The sequence below is a fragment of the Mesoplodon densirostris genome, chromosome 7 (assembly GCF_025265405.1).
Source record: "Mesoplodon densirostris isolate mMesDen1 chromosome 7, mMesDen1 primary haplotype, whole genome shotgun sequence".
NCBI classification, from domain to species: Eukaryota; Metazoa; Chordata; class Mammalia; order Artiodactyla; family Ziphiidae; genus Mesoplodon; species Mesoplodon densirostris.
Window position 1 is genome coordinate 58,947,694 of NC_082667.1, and position 12,977 is coordinate 58,960,670.

General features: G+C 52.3%; 1 protein-coding gene across 4 annotated transcripts; it reads left to right on the forward strand.

Annotated features, from left to right (window-relative positions):
- The first annotated feature begins 3,252 nt into the window (after window positions 1-3,252).
- On the forward strand, window positions 3,253-9,296 carry LOC132493260 (putative mitochondrial transporter UCP3). 4 transcript variants are annotated; one of them, XM_060103605.1, is made up of 6 exons: window positions 3,253-3,378; window positions 3,903-4,108; window positions 4,373-4,566; window positions 5,690-5,791; window positions 6,285-6,465; window positions 9,182-9,296. In XM_060103605.1, the coding sequence occupies exons 1-6, from the start codon at window positions 3,253-3,255 to the stop codon at window positions 9,294-9,296; spliced, it is 924 nt and encodes a 307-aa protein (XP_059959588.1). The 4 variants fall into 4 exon arrangements, with proteins under 4 accessions (XP_059959588.1, XP_059959587.1, XP_059959589.1 ...); XM_060103604.1 differs by having other exon boundaries at window positions 3,903-4,104; window positions 4,366-4,566; XM_060103606.1 differs by lacking the exon at window positions 5,690-5,791 and having other exon boundaries at window positions 3,903-4,104; window positions 4,366-4,566.
- Window positions 9,297-12,977: the final 3,681 nt, after the last annotated feature.

Here is a 12,977-nt window from a genome sequence, read left to right on the forward strand (position 1 = left end):
TGAGGGAAGAGAGGCTGACAGGATGCAGGTACTGGCAGCTGTTCCCACACACAACCAGGCACTTTGATCCCAACCCCAGACAGAGGAGCCAGAGCCTCCCTGCCGAGGACTGAGCCTGCCTGGCAGCTGCTGGGCTTCTGCAGGGCGCAGGGGAAGGAGGACAGTGTCCCCCCAGCACGCCTGCAGTGCCGTCCCCTCAGCCAGGCTCAGCTCCACGCCAGCCTCCCAAGGGGCCAGATCGTCTCAGGGAGGCAACACAGAAAGGCAGGCAGACAGGCTGTGGGAGGAGCACTGCAGAGGGAGCCTGAGGCCTGACTGTGTGCCGTGCGCTGGTCTCAGCCTCTCTGGGCACATTTTCTTCCACTGCCAAACTGGACACCAATGCCCACCCACCCAGCCCTCCTCGCCAAGCTCTTGTTCTCTGTGCTTAGCACTTAATTCCCTAGAGAGGGGTTTTGCATGTAATTTAAAGGGCTTTGAATGCCCTCAACAAAAAAGCAAGATGGTGGATCTCCACACTACCACATCCACTGGGGCCCCTGAGTGGCATGAACGGTGAAGGGGGCCTTATTGCCTCCACAAGAACCTGGTTGGAGTTCTGTGAACGTGAGGAAGTCTCTTCCCGTCTTAAAGCCTCTCTGTTCTCACCTGTAAAATGGATTTCAATGCTGTCCGGCCCTCTTTCCAGGGCCGTTTCAAGCCTAGTCGAGCAGAGTGAAGCAGGCTCCAACACTGGCGGCTGGTAACACCGAGCAGGCCGACATCCCTGAGCCTCCATTTGCTCATCCAAGCGCAGGGAGAGGAAGGCGGAGCCTACCGCTCAGGAAAGTTGCGAGAATTCGGTGAGATGGTGTGTAAAGCTCCACTGCAAGAGCCTCACGCCCCATAGCCATTCCCTCCTCCTACCCTAAGCGGTGCCCTGGACTCGCGCACGCGCGCACGCCCTTCCCTGCACCTGGAACCCCCCTCCCACTTCTCCAGCTGCTGAAATTCTGCCCACCTTTCAAGGCCCTCCTCCCACCCCCCACCATGAAACTGTCCTAATTCTACCTCACAAACAAGAGAGAGGGTTTCTCCCTCCTTTGGGTCCCTTCTTGATGGTTCCTTCCCTCCAACATTGATCCAGCCCATCTTGCACTGCAGTTACGTGTGCGTGTGTCTAATGCCCCCAGAAGACCCCTTGAGAGTTCCCCACGGGCAAGTCACACAGACTGTTTTTACTCATCTCCAGATTTCCTGGAGCGCCAAGCACAGAACTTAGCATGAGTTGGGTCTTAAGGAGGTTCATAGGCCATGACAAGGACTTTGGGCTTTGTTCTGAATAACTAGGCAGGGCGGGGGCGGTTGGAGAGCTTTAAAACAGGGGAGTGACATGATCTGAATTATGCTTGAACACTAGGTGAGGTCCCCATCCAGAAAATCTCCTCCTGCATTTGCTGTCCAGGCCTAACATTCCAGAATCGGTGCACAATTCCCTTTATGACTCAGTAACCGTCAAAATGCATACAATCCTTATATGTAAGCTATATCTCAATTTTAAAAGTTTTAAAAATAAAAGTAAAATGTTAAGTGCAACTTCATGCTGGGAGAGATCAAAATAAAAGCACCCCCTTCCCTGGGGCAGGATTCAAAAGCCATCCCTCCACACTATGACCTAGGCTTCCAGACTGGGATCCAGTGGCTGGTGAGCTCCCATCTCAACCCATCCTCCATCTCACCTCCTTCATTCCCTTTGGATAATTCTACACCTATCTGTGTTTCTGAATGTAAGCTCCTTGGGGGCAAGGGCCAAACATGATTCATTCCATATCTTTCCTCCCCTAGTACCTGCCACAGTGGTCAAGAAATAGCTGATCATTAAGATAGTCACTTACACCTTAGCATGAATTAGAAACATCAGCTCCTTAAGAACAGACTTTTCTAGGGAAAGGTGACAGCAAGCATTAGAGTCCAGGGAGCCATGTGGGTTGAAGAGACAGGACAGGGAGAACCAGAGTTGTAGACCACAGTCCTGAAAGAAGCCTCAAGTGGTCACCCCTATCTTTTGGAATCCATTTCACCACTGGTGAATAGGTAATATATCATTCCCATTCACCCAACAGAGGTTAAATAATGTATCTAATGTCCCTCACCCATTAGTAAGCCATGAAGACAGGGCAGGAACTCAGGTTTCCTCACCACAGGACCAGAGTTTTTCTATTACCATAGACAAGGGGGCACACAGTCTGCCCACTTAACAGCTAACTCTGTGGGACTGGCCCTGGCTCCAGGGGTGACAATGCTGAAGGGTCCAGGATCCCAGCACACTGGGGGGCACCGAGTGTGTGAGTTGGGGTGCCCATGGGTATGAACTGCTAAGAGATGGCATCAGCACCAAAGGCCTGTGCCAGCTTCCCAAGGTAACCAAGGCTAAACCAGGACCCTCATGTACACATGCCCGTGGTCCACCAGCAGTAAGATGGGTGCAGGCACAAGTGTACCCCTGGGGGCAGGGAGGGGGCACAGTCCCCCTCAGAGCCCTGGGGAGGCCGAGCAGCAGAGGGGCCCAGGGTCAGTCACTGCCCCCCCTACCCCGTCCCTCCACAGCAGACCACCAGCCCGGGAGTCCTACAGTGTTGGGAGGAAACATCTCTAGTCACAGGCTAAATGTCTTTGGTGACAGAGAAGCAATCACAGGCTGAGAAGGACTGTGTTTGTTTTAAGTAAAGAAGAGTACATTCAGGCAGGCTTGGAGGAAACAACAACTACAACCCCTCATCCAAGATGGCTAGCAGTTTAACTGAGCCATGAGGCACATTTATTTTGTTGATTTGGGATGGCAGGGCCTAAAGCGATGAGACTTGGCAGGCTCTCTCTCCATACACCTCAGGAAGCAGCCTGAGGCTGGGGAAGGAGAACGGGGTTGGGGGGTTGCCTGTCCCTGCCTGGGCCTTTATACAGTGAAGACCCACCTCCAACCGGGAGGGGAGAGGGGGCAGGGTGAGGATGGCAAGACATAAGGGAGGAAAGTGACCTGTTCGTATAAGTCAAATCCACACAGCTAAGCACAGCCATGCACAGGCTTTTCCCTTATAAACACCCTCCTGACTCTGAGGGGGGCCTGGGGATGGGCCCAGAGGGCATGAGTTCTATCCCCTCCTCTGGCCTGTCTCCTGCAGCCTCCTCCATGCACTGAAGCCCAGGGCTGTGCAGCAGCCTCTCTCCTTGGACCTCCGCTGGGCCCGGGAGGGACCGGGCAGAGCCCCTGGGACCATGGTTGGACTGAAGCCTTCAGAGGTGCCTCCCACAACGGCTGTGAAGTTCCTGGGGGCAGGCACAGCGGCCTGCTTTGCTGACCTCCTCACCTTTCCACTGGACACGGCCAAGGTCCGCCTGCAGGTAGGCGCCCTTTGGCCGAGGGTCATTATTCCCATCAGCGGAGGGGCTGAGTTCTCCAGCGGGGCACCTGCAGTGTCTGCCCGCTCGCTCTTCCTCACAGCGGACCCTGAGCAGGCCACTCACCCCACTGCCCACGACCCTGCATCGCCACCTCCCCATCACCATCACCCAAGACCAAAAGATCTTAATTCCTTGGCAGGACGTGCCAGGGCCCTTCATGGCCTTGCCCTACTTTGTAAGCCAAAAAGTGAGAAGTAGAAGTAAGGAATTACTGGGTGAGCTTGGGCAAGTCACTGACAACTTGTACCAAGAAAAACAATCCACCCTGTTTTCCCTAAGGATCCAACACCACACTGTGTACAACAGTTTCTGGGCTGGAAACTGCTACACAAAAATGTCATTTTTACCGGGATGTGATGCTGTGATCATGCTTGTTCTGAGGTCCAGCCCCAAGCAGGCCCCCCTGCACACAGCCCCGTCCACCCCCGACCCAGCTCCTCACACCGCTGCGGGGTGTCCCTCAGATCCAGGGGGAGAACCAGGCAGCCCGGAGCGCGCAGTACCGCGGGGTGCTGGGCACCATCCTGACCATGGTGCGCACCGAGGGCCCCTGCAGCCCCTACAAAGGGCTGGTCGCCGGCCTGCAGCGCCAGATGAGCTTCGCCTCCGTCCGCATCGGCCTCTACGACTCCGTCAAGCAGTTCTACACCCCCAAGGGATCGGACCGTGAGTGCTGAGGGGGTGGGCAGAAGCAGAATCTAGGCTGTGGGTCAGAAGACCAGGGCAGTGCAGACTCAGAGGCAGAGCTGGGGCGCGAGAAGTTGGTAACATGCTCACGAGAAGACTCTGAGCCTCCGTTATGGAGGCTCTGGAACCTTGGCCCAAGAGAGGAAGGCATCGAGCAGGGGAAGCCCCCAGAGATCAGCATCAGGCCCAGAGAGGTGCTGGGTGGCGGAACACTGGTCCACTCACTCCCCTCCTCTCCAGACTGCAGCATCACTATACGGATTTTGGCGGGCTGCACCACCGGGGCCATGGCAGTAACCTGTGCCCAGCCCACGGATGTGGTGAAGATCCGATTTCAGGCCAGCGTGCACACTGGGCCCGGGAGCAATAGGAAGTACAGCGGGACAATGGATGCCTACAGGACCATCGCCAGGGAGGAAGGGGTTCGGGGCCTGTGGAAAGGTAGGTCTGGACTCCAGGTTCAGGGGGTCTTGGGCAGTGATTTCCCTACCCTAGGGCTGGAGCAGGGAACTGGGCCAGGGGGGAGCTCCCGGCACATGTATTCCCGCGACTCTAAAGGAACATCCCAACCATTGCAACATCCCAGCTGACCCGCTACCCTGACCCAAATTCAGTTCAGTTTGCCAACTCTTCACCACGTGCAGGACTGTGAGGGAGAGAGAAATGAATAGAAGACATCCTCGTGGCTCTCACAGTCACACAGAGGAGAGGGAACATGTCAAGGAGCAGCTATTCCACGGGGCAGGATGTGCTGGGTGCACGCGCAGGGGCAGGTCCAGAGGCAGGAGGGGCCATGTGGGCTGGGGGCGGTGATGCACCATCTGGGCCTCCAAGGCTGAGCTGTCTCAGCAGAGAGGGAGGGAAGGGCCTCCCCAGCAAAGGCCGACGAGGGTGACTGCAGGGCATGGAGAAGAAACAGAGGCCACTGGGGGAAGCAGCCATGAGGAGGGGGCTTCCTTGGGAACAAGGCTTTAGGGTTCCCTACGTGTCTGAGTGGTGGCCACCTTGACAAATGCTGTTGTCTCTCCCACATGTGGCCGGGGCGCACGTGAATCTGGCAGAGGAAAGAGTGACTCAGTGAAGGTTAAAGGCAGGACACCTGGGTCACAGCCTCACTTGCTGTGTGCCTTCCTGGAGCCCGGCCCTCATCTGTGCAACCAGGGGGATGGTCTTGACGCTCTCCACGGGCCCCGCCAGGGCTACATCCTGTCGCTGTTCCAAGAGCCTAGCCTCCCTCTTACAAAGAAAGGCTTCCTTTTCTGCCTCTAGCCAGGTCTCAGGGAGGCATATTTTAATTCTGATAGATATTGCAGATTATCCTCTGAACTGTGGCCCAAACGAACACAAGAGGGCCTCTCTGTTTTTTGTCTCTAAGATGGACATGGATAACCTGAGAGTTTTTAAACAGCAGAAAGGAAGGTATGGAATCTGCCCACCTGAGGTGGGCTCCTCTGAGACCCCTGGAATGGGGCACCATGTCCCCCCAACTGGGGCCTGGGGCCTTGCAGCCAGGGGTTCCATTTCTCCTCTTCCCCACTCATCAGCCCCACCCCCTCCCTGACAGGAACTCTGCCCAACATCACGAGGAACGCCATCATCAACTGTGCTGAGATGGTGACCTACGACATCATCAAGGAGAAGCTGCTAGACTACCACCTGCTCACCGGTGAGGCCCTGGGCTCCAGGCAGACAGCCCTCCCATAGCAGAGAGGGAACCTGGGACACCAGAGAGTGGGCACTACCCACAGGCAACTGGGCTTTAGAAGTAGAGGGAGGTGCAGCGCCCAGCAAGAAGTGACCAGCACATGATGATGATGAGTAGGAAAGAACCCCGGACAGGAGGCCTGAGACCTGACTTCCAGCCCCATGCCACCTGTCCCCGTGCACCTTTAAGCAAGGGTCACCTTCTCTGACTACAGTTTCCTCCAACTAGGTGGTTGGACTGGATTACCTTCCAACTCTGGGAGAGCCCAGTTCTGTTTTACGAGTCCTTACCAAGAGCTCCGCCCTGGGCACTGTGAGAGATTTGGAAACCACTATCCTTACACTCAGGGAGTTCACAATTTCATGAGGGACAAACAGTGGACACACATGAAACAGAAAGCAAGGGCACTCCCCATCTCACAGCCCAGTATTTGCTCTTCCCTAACCTGCGACAGACAACTTCCCCTGCCACTTCGTCTCTGCCTTTGGAGCTGGCTTCTGTGCCACAGTGGTGGCCTCCCCAGTGGATGTGGTGAAGACCCGGTATATGAACTCACCCCCAGGCCAGTACCGCAGCCCCTTCGACTGTATGCTGAAGATGGTGACCCAGGAGGGCCCCACAGCCTTCTATAAGGGGTGAGCCTCCCCTCCTGCTGCCAGTCCCCCCTCCTAGAGAAGCAGGCCTCCCTCCCCACCTCTCTTCCTTCCCCCCATGTGGACTGTGTTTACCATGGGTCCACCTGGAAACACACTAGTGAACAGCACAGGTGTAAATGCCACAAAGGACAAGTATAAAGACCTACGGAAATGATTTTTAGGGAGAGTGGACCAGGTCTGATTTGGAGAGTCAGGGAGGCTTATCTGAGCAAAAGGAGTCTAGGCATAGGTCAAAGTGCCATTCCCAAACGTCCTGGGCAGGGGAGGAGGAGGGAAAGGTGGTTGGTAATCCTGAGACTTTTCCCCGACCCACCACCGTCACCGTGGATACCACAGTCGGCAGCCCTAGTGCCCGATGTGCTTCATGTTTTCTTGCTGCTCTGCCTTGGCATTTACTGGTCCCTCTGCATGGAATGCCCTTCCTGTGCCATCCACATGCTCTACATCTTAGCTGTCCTTCAAGACTAGTTCAAATGCCACCTCCTCCCTAACACTCTCAGGGGTAAATTTTCCCCCTCTGAGAACTTCAGTGATCCTTCCTCCACACCATTTGTATGGGATCTACCACTTCCTACTTTGTATCAATATTATAGTATTTGTAAGTTTAAATTATCCCCCATGCTAGAGTGCAGGCTCCTTGCAGCCAAGGACTGTGGCTTTTACAGTTGACCCTTGAACAATGCGAGGGTCAGGGGCACGGACCCCATGCAGTTGAAAATACGTGGACAATTTATAGTCGGCCCTCCATACATGAGGCTCCTCCGTCGCCATGGTCCCTCCATATCCCTGGTTCCACATTCACAGATTCAACCAACCACGGATCCAACCAACTGCAGATCATACAGTACTGTAGTATTTAATATTGAAAAAAGATCTGTGTATAAGTGGACCCTCACGGTTCAAACCTGTGTTGTTCAACGGTCAACTGTATACATCTTCCATATCCCAGAGTCCCCAGCACCAAGGCAGCACTCAATAGTGTAGTCATTAACAATCATCGTGACTGCTAAGTCCCTAAGTATGAGGGCTTTTGCTAAGCACTTCACAAATACTATCTCACCCCCCTGAACTGGGCCGTGTTCTCCACATTTACTGGGGAAGAGACTGAGGCTCAGAAGGGTCACAGAACTTGTCCCAGCTCACAAAGTTTGAACGGCAGAGCCACGACTCAAACCCTGACCATCAGATACCATGCACATCGTCCATCCCACGCTAAGCTCTTTGCTTGGCCCTCTTACCTCCACCACTGAGGACAGTTTTCTGGCGCCCAGCGTTAGATTGGGCCCAACAAGCAACCATGTTCTCGACCCTGGGATGACGTCACAAAACTGAGTTCCAGCTGACAGTCCTTTTCCTGTAAGTGCCTCCATCATTTCACTCTTCAGCTGTAGCCACTTGTCTCGGTTTGTACTTTCACTTGGCAAACATTCACTGAGCATCTTGCGGGTGCTGGGCCCTGTGCTGTGCTTCCTTTGAAGAGCAGCCAACCAGTAAGGGACATTTATTGAGGATTTACTAATACCGAGCCTTGTGCTATGTGCTGTACCTTAACTCATTTAATCCTCTCGACAACTCCGTGCGGTAGGTGTTGCTGTCCTCATGTTACAGATAAGTAAGCTGAGGCTGAGAAAGATTAAGTTCAAGAAGCTGGTCAGGGGCTTCCCTGCTGGCGCAGTGGTTGAGAGTCCGCCTGCCAATGCAGGGGACACAGGTTTGTGCCCCGGTCCGGGAGGATCCCACATGCCGCGGAGTGTCTGGGCCCGTGAGCCATGGCCGTTGAGCCTGCGCGTCCGGAGCCTGTGCTCCGCGGCGGGAGAGGCCATAGCAGTGAGAGGCCCGCGTACCGCAAAAAAAAAAAAAAAAAAAAAAAAAGAAGCTGGTCAAGCTAGGATGTGAATCCAGGTCTAACGCCAGAGTTCACATTCGTTGTCCCCGTGCTATACGTCCTGTGAGGGGCCCAGGCTGAGGATTCAGGAGAGGCCTTGGTGGGAGGTTCTGGTGCCCAAGCTGAGTCCCAAGGAGCCAAGAGCGAACAGCCCGGCAAGGAGAGAAGGAGATATTCCAAGCAGAAGGCGCAACATGGGCAAAGGTGTGGGAGGAAGCGTCTGGCAGGAGCTGAGAGGACCAGGAGAGGATTAGCGGAGAGACAGGCTGAGGAAGAGGCAGGGGTCGGGCCGCTCCCTGAGTCTGCGAAGCACAGTCGAGCGGCGGCTCTCGCCCAGCCGCGCTACCTACCGCAGGCGCTCCGGAGAGTAGCTAAATTTGGTGTCACGTTGTTTTTGCCCTGGGGGGCCTCCAGCTGGAGGCTGAGGTCTCCGCAGGGGTGGCCAATCAGGTTGTAAATGAGCCCAGAAACACCCAGCAGCAGAATGGAGTCAGGTGGTTTAACTGAGCTACTTAACCTCGGTTTCTGAAGAGGAAAAAACTGGCAACAATCATAGCTACCTGATAGAACTGTGAGAATTAACTGCCTGACACAGAAACACGGCTCAAAATGTGAGTTTTCTTTCCTTTCCCAACTCCAGCTTCTGCCTAAATTCCTTCAGTAGAGAAGAAAATGACTGAACAATCTCAGAAAATGCTCGTGACTAACAGAAGGCTAGTCCTTTGGCACCAGCACCGAGTGGGGAGAGCACATAGATCCCTGTGGGACTCCAGTCCACCCACCTGACCATGTGGTTGTTTCTCTCATCAGATTTACACCCTCATTTTTGCGTTTGGGAGCCTGGAATGTGGTGATGTTCGTCACCTACGAGCAACTGAAACGGGCCTTGATGAAAGTCCAGATGCTACGGGAATCTCCATTTTGACTAAGACAAGGCCACTTGGTAAACTAGGACAAAACCAGTTAAGGATGGAAAAAAGCAGCGGGTCCACACACACAAGGACATAGACCCACACATGTTTACAGAACTGTTTACTTGCTGCTGACTCAAGAAATAGAAGAGGAGGAAGGACTGTGGTCTTCAGTGCTTTGTCTTAAGAACACCTTTGTTTTGCACTGACAAAATGGAAAATAAATTACATTAATTTGTGAAACCCATCAGGTTGGATGCCTAACATTTAGGCAAGGAAAAACAAAACAGAGCCATTTGGATAAAATGGAAGTTTGCAAACTTACGTCCCCTGAAAAACCTGATTAGACGATGAATTATAAACAGGAAAGGGACAGGAGTGGCATGCGATTCACTTGGAAATCAGCTAAGGAGTCTACAGGGGCACCGCCAAAGCAACACAAAGCTTTTGACTGCAGCCTTCGGTTAGCCATGGATCATCAGCTATATTTGTAGCGTGCCTGCTGTGTAAAACCCACTGGGATTCCAGGAAACGTGAGAAGAAAAGGAGAAAACCTAGAACCTGTGTCAAAGGAGCACTGCTGAGCCAGTGTGAGGCTTAGACCCATAAATGTTTGCTGATGACACTGGAGAATCAGGAGGGCAGCCTCAGTCTCTTTCCTGTAAAATGGGAGTAATAATCCCTTTCCTCCTACCTCACTTGGGGTGTTTATGAGGATCAAGTGAGAAGGTGGGCAAGAAAGCACATTATAAAAGCAAAAGCTGTGTACAAAGGTAAATATAAGGACCATGCCTTGGGAAAGATTTTATCCGTCAGTGAGGAAGTGCCAGGGAAGAAGTTTTTGAAAGACACAGTTGTCTAGAGGTGAGACCCTGGGTTTGGGGGCCAGGGGTGACAGAGAATGATGTGCAGCTGCGGGAGCCCCCCACTCCGTGCTGGACTGTGAGGCACCTTGAAGGGTGTGGAGTCTGGGGACAAAGATAAATACTGGGCTGAGAGCCTAAAGTACCAGGAATCAGAATTTTTGGAAAATTACTATGACTCAAGAAAGGAATTCACACCTTGAGTGTGGGGATGAGAATAGCCATTTTTCTGCTTCTCTTTCTTGGATGGAATCATCCTTTCTCACTTCAGGCTTCCTGTGTGTCAGCGCTGGGCCACACCTAGCCCACACACATACACTGCCTTCTGCCCTGCTGCAGGCTGGCTGCTCTGTCGTTTAGGGGTTCGGTGCCTCCATATGTAAAAGGCAGGCTTGAACCAGATAACCTCCTTCTGAACTTAACTGGCCTTATTTCACATTGATAATTGGGACCCAGAATGCCAGACTTTCTGCTTCTTAGCAGCCTGTGTGGCTCTGATGACAGAACCGGGTTCAAACCACAGACACACACACACACAACTATTAGCAACCTAACCGTGGGGAATCCTTGTACCTCAGAGTCCTACAGAGAAGTGGGAATGACAATCCTCACTGTGCCGGAGGTGCTCAGTGATGTCATCCTTCCTTCCCTACTCTGACTCCTCTGCACCCTGGGGAAAAACCAACATCCACTTTCCGACATCAGCACTTTCCTAAATCTAAATCATAGTTTTTGAGCATCTACATATACGAAGTGGAAAGTCCAAGCAAAAGCAAAAAAATAAAAATTATTTTGATTTAATGTCTGGTTCAGCTTTCAAATAAAAGCTATATTTAAAACTTTCTTTTGACTTGACGGCATGTGCAAATCATTTTTATACACTTGGTCTTGATTTGTAAGTTCCTAGAGGCCAAGGACTATGCCTTCCATGAGTTTCTATGTAGCAATATTAACCCATCATCTATCCAGAGCATACTATTCAGATGATGCTACTGAAAGAGAGGGGATAAATGCTTCTGAGAGATATTTTGATTGAGATCAGAAGCCTCGTGACCTCCAACTTCAGGCTTTTGGGAGAGGGAAAACAAGATTGGTGGGAGGTCTTCTGAGGTTTTTCTGGGCAAAATACTAGATCTCTTTCCCCACTTCTTCAAGGCAGAGGTTGAACCAAATGACCTAAGACTAAAGTTCTGTGATTCTAAGAGCTAAGAGCTTCCTCCAAGCCACAGGCATTCCCTTCCTAGTCCTGCCTCCCAATTTCTGCCACCAGGAAGCCAGGGATGCAAACTCCTAAGGTCAGATCACCAGCTGAGCCAATACCCATTCCCCCACTGCACCCTCACAGACACCTACCTCCATCAAGTCATTCAAAATGTTACCAAACCAGGCTTCCCTGGTGGCGCAGTGGTTGAGAGTCCGCCTGCCGATGCAGGGGACACGTGTTCGTGCCCCAGTCCTGGAAGATCCCACGTGCCACGGAGCAGCTGGGCCCGTGAGCCATGGCCGCTGAGCCTGAGCAACCAGAGCCTGTAGTCCGCAACGGGAGAGGCCACAACAGTGAGAGGCCCGCGTACTGCAAAAAAATAAAAAATAAAAATGTTACCGAACCAAACTTGAATCCTCTCGCCCACACACAGTAAAGCTGATCTATGGACACTGGGTTGTGGTGAAGGAAAGTACAGCACTTATTGCAGGGCACCAAGCAAGGAGTTCAGGAAAGCTAGTACTCAAAACATGCAAACTCCCTAATGGTTTGTTTTGTTTTGTTTTGTTTGTTTGTTTTTGTCTGGGTCGAGTCTTAGTTGTGACACGCTGGATCCTTCGTCGCAGCGCACAAGCTTCTCTCTAGTTGTGGTGCACAGGCTTGTCTTTAGTTGTGGCACACAGGCTCAGTAGTTGCAGTGCATGGGCTCTCTAGCTGCAGCGCACGGGCTTAGTTTCCCTGTGGCATGTGGGGTCTTAGTTCCCCGACCAAGGATCGAACCCGCATCCCCTGCATTAGAAGGCGGATTCTTAACCACCAGGGACCACTAGGGAAGTCCCCCACACACACCAGGGATTGAACCAGTGCCCCCTGCAGTGGAAGCACAGAGTCTTACCCAATAGACCACCAGGGAAGTCCCAGCAAAGCATTTTTAAAGGCAAAGTGAGGGAGGGGCATCCCAGGGTCTGTGAACAGCTTGTGCACAATTCTCTGATTGGTTGATGGTGAGGTAACAGGACAATGTCACAGGGGTAACATTATCAATCCTTAGGCGCCAGTAGGTCTGGGGGCTATGGGCTCATCATCATCAAGTAGTTAATTTCTTCCATTTGGTGGGAGTTTTAACATCTGTAAAACTACTCAGGAAATGTGCATCAGATATGATTATCTAGATAATTCACAGAGGAGCTAAAGCAGAGACTACAGGAGAGGGGTCTGTCCCAGGAAGGCCCCATAGGGTCCTGCTGGGTTATAGAAAGAAATCTGCTTTTTCACAAACTCTTCTAGTATAATCAGGAAAAATGAGACAGTTTGACCCCTGACTCAGTCACATTAGTGACATAGTGGATTATTGACTTCACAGAAATCTTGTTTGTAAAAGTAATATTTTTAAAGGAATATTTTATTCAGGAGGAATGAATGTTAAGTAAGGAAATATAATTATACCTCTATAGATGAGTTAATTTGTATCACGACACTCTGAAAAGTACAGAGCGCTATACAAACCAAAGTATTCATTGTACATACATCGTTAGCCACACATTGTACTACGTGCTGAGGTGAACGAGGCCTGTCCTGCCTTCAGGGAGTTCACTGGGGTGGTGGATGGTGGGGCAGGAGAGACAACG

Excerpts from the sequence above, each read along its gene's own strand:
- LOC132493260 (XM_060103604.1), top strand. The coding sequence starts at position 3,253 with ATGGTTGGACTGAAGCCTTCAGAGGTGCCTCCCACAACGGCTGTGAAG. Across the intron at positions 3,379-3,902 it reads CGGCCAAGGTCCGCCTGCAG|ATCCAGGGGGAGAACCAGGC; the intron begins GTAGGCGCCCTT and ends GGTGTCCCTCAG. Across the intron at positions 4,567-5,689 it reads GGTTCGGGGCCTGTGGAAAG|GAACTCTGCCCAACATCACG; the intron begins GTAGGTCTGGAC and ends CCTCCCTGACAG.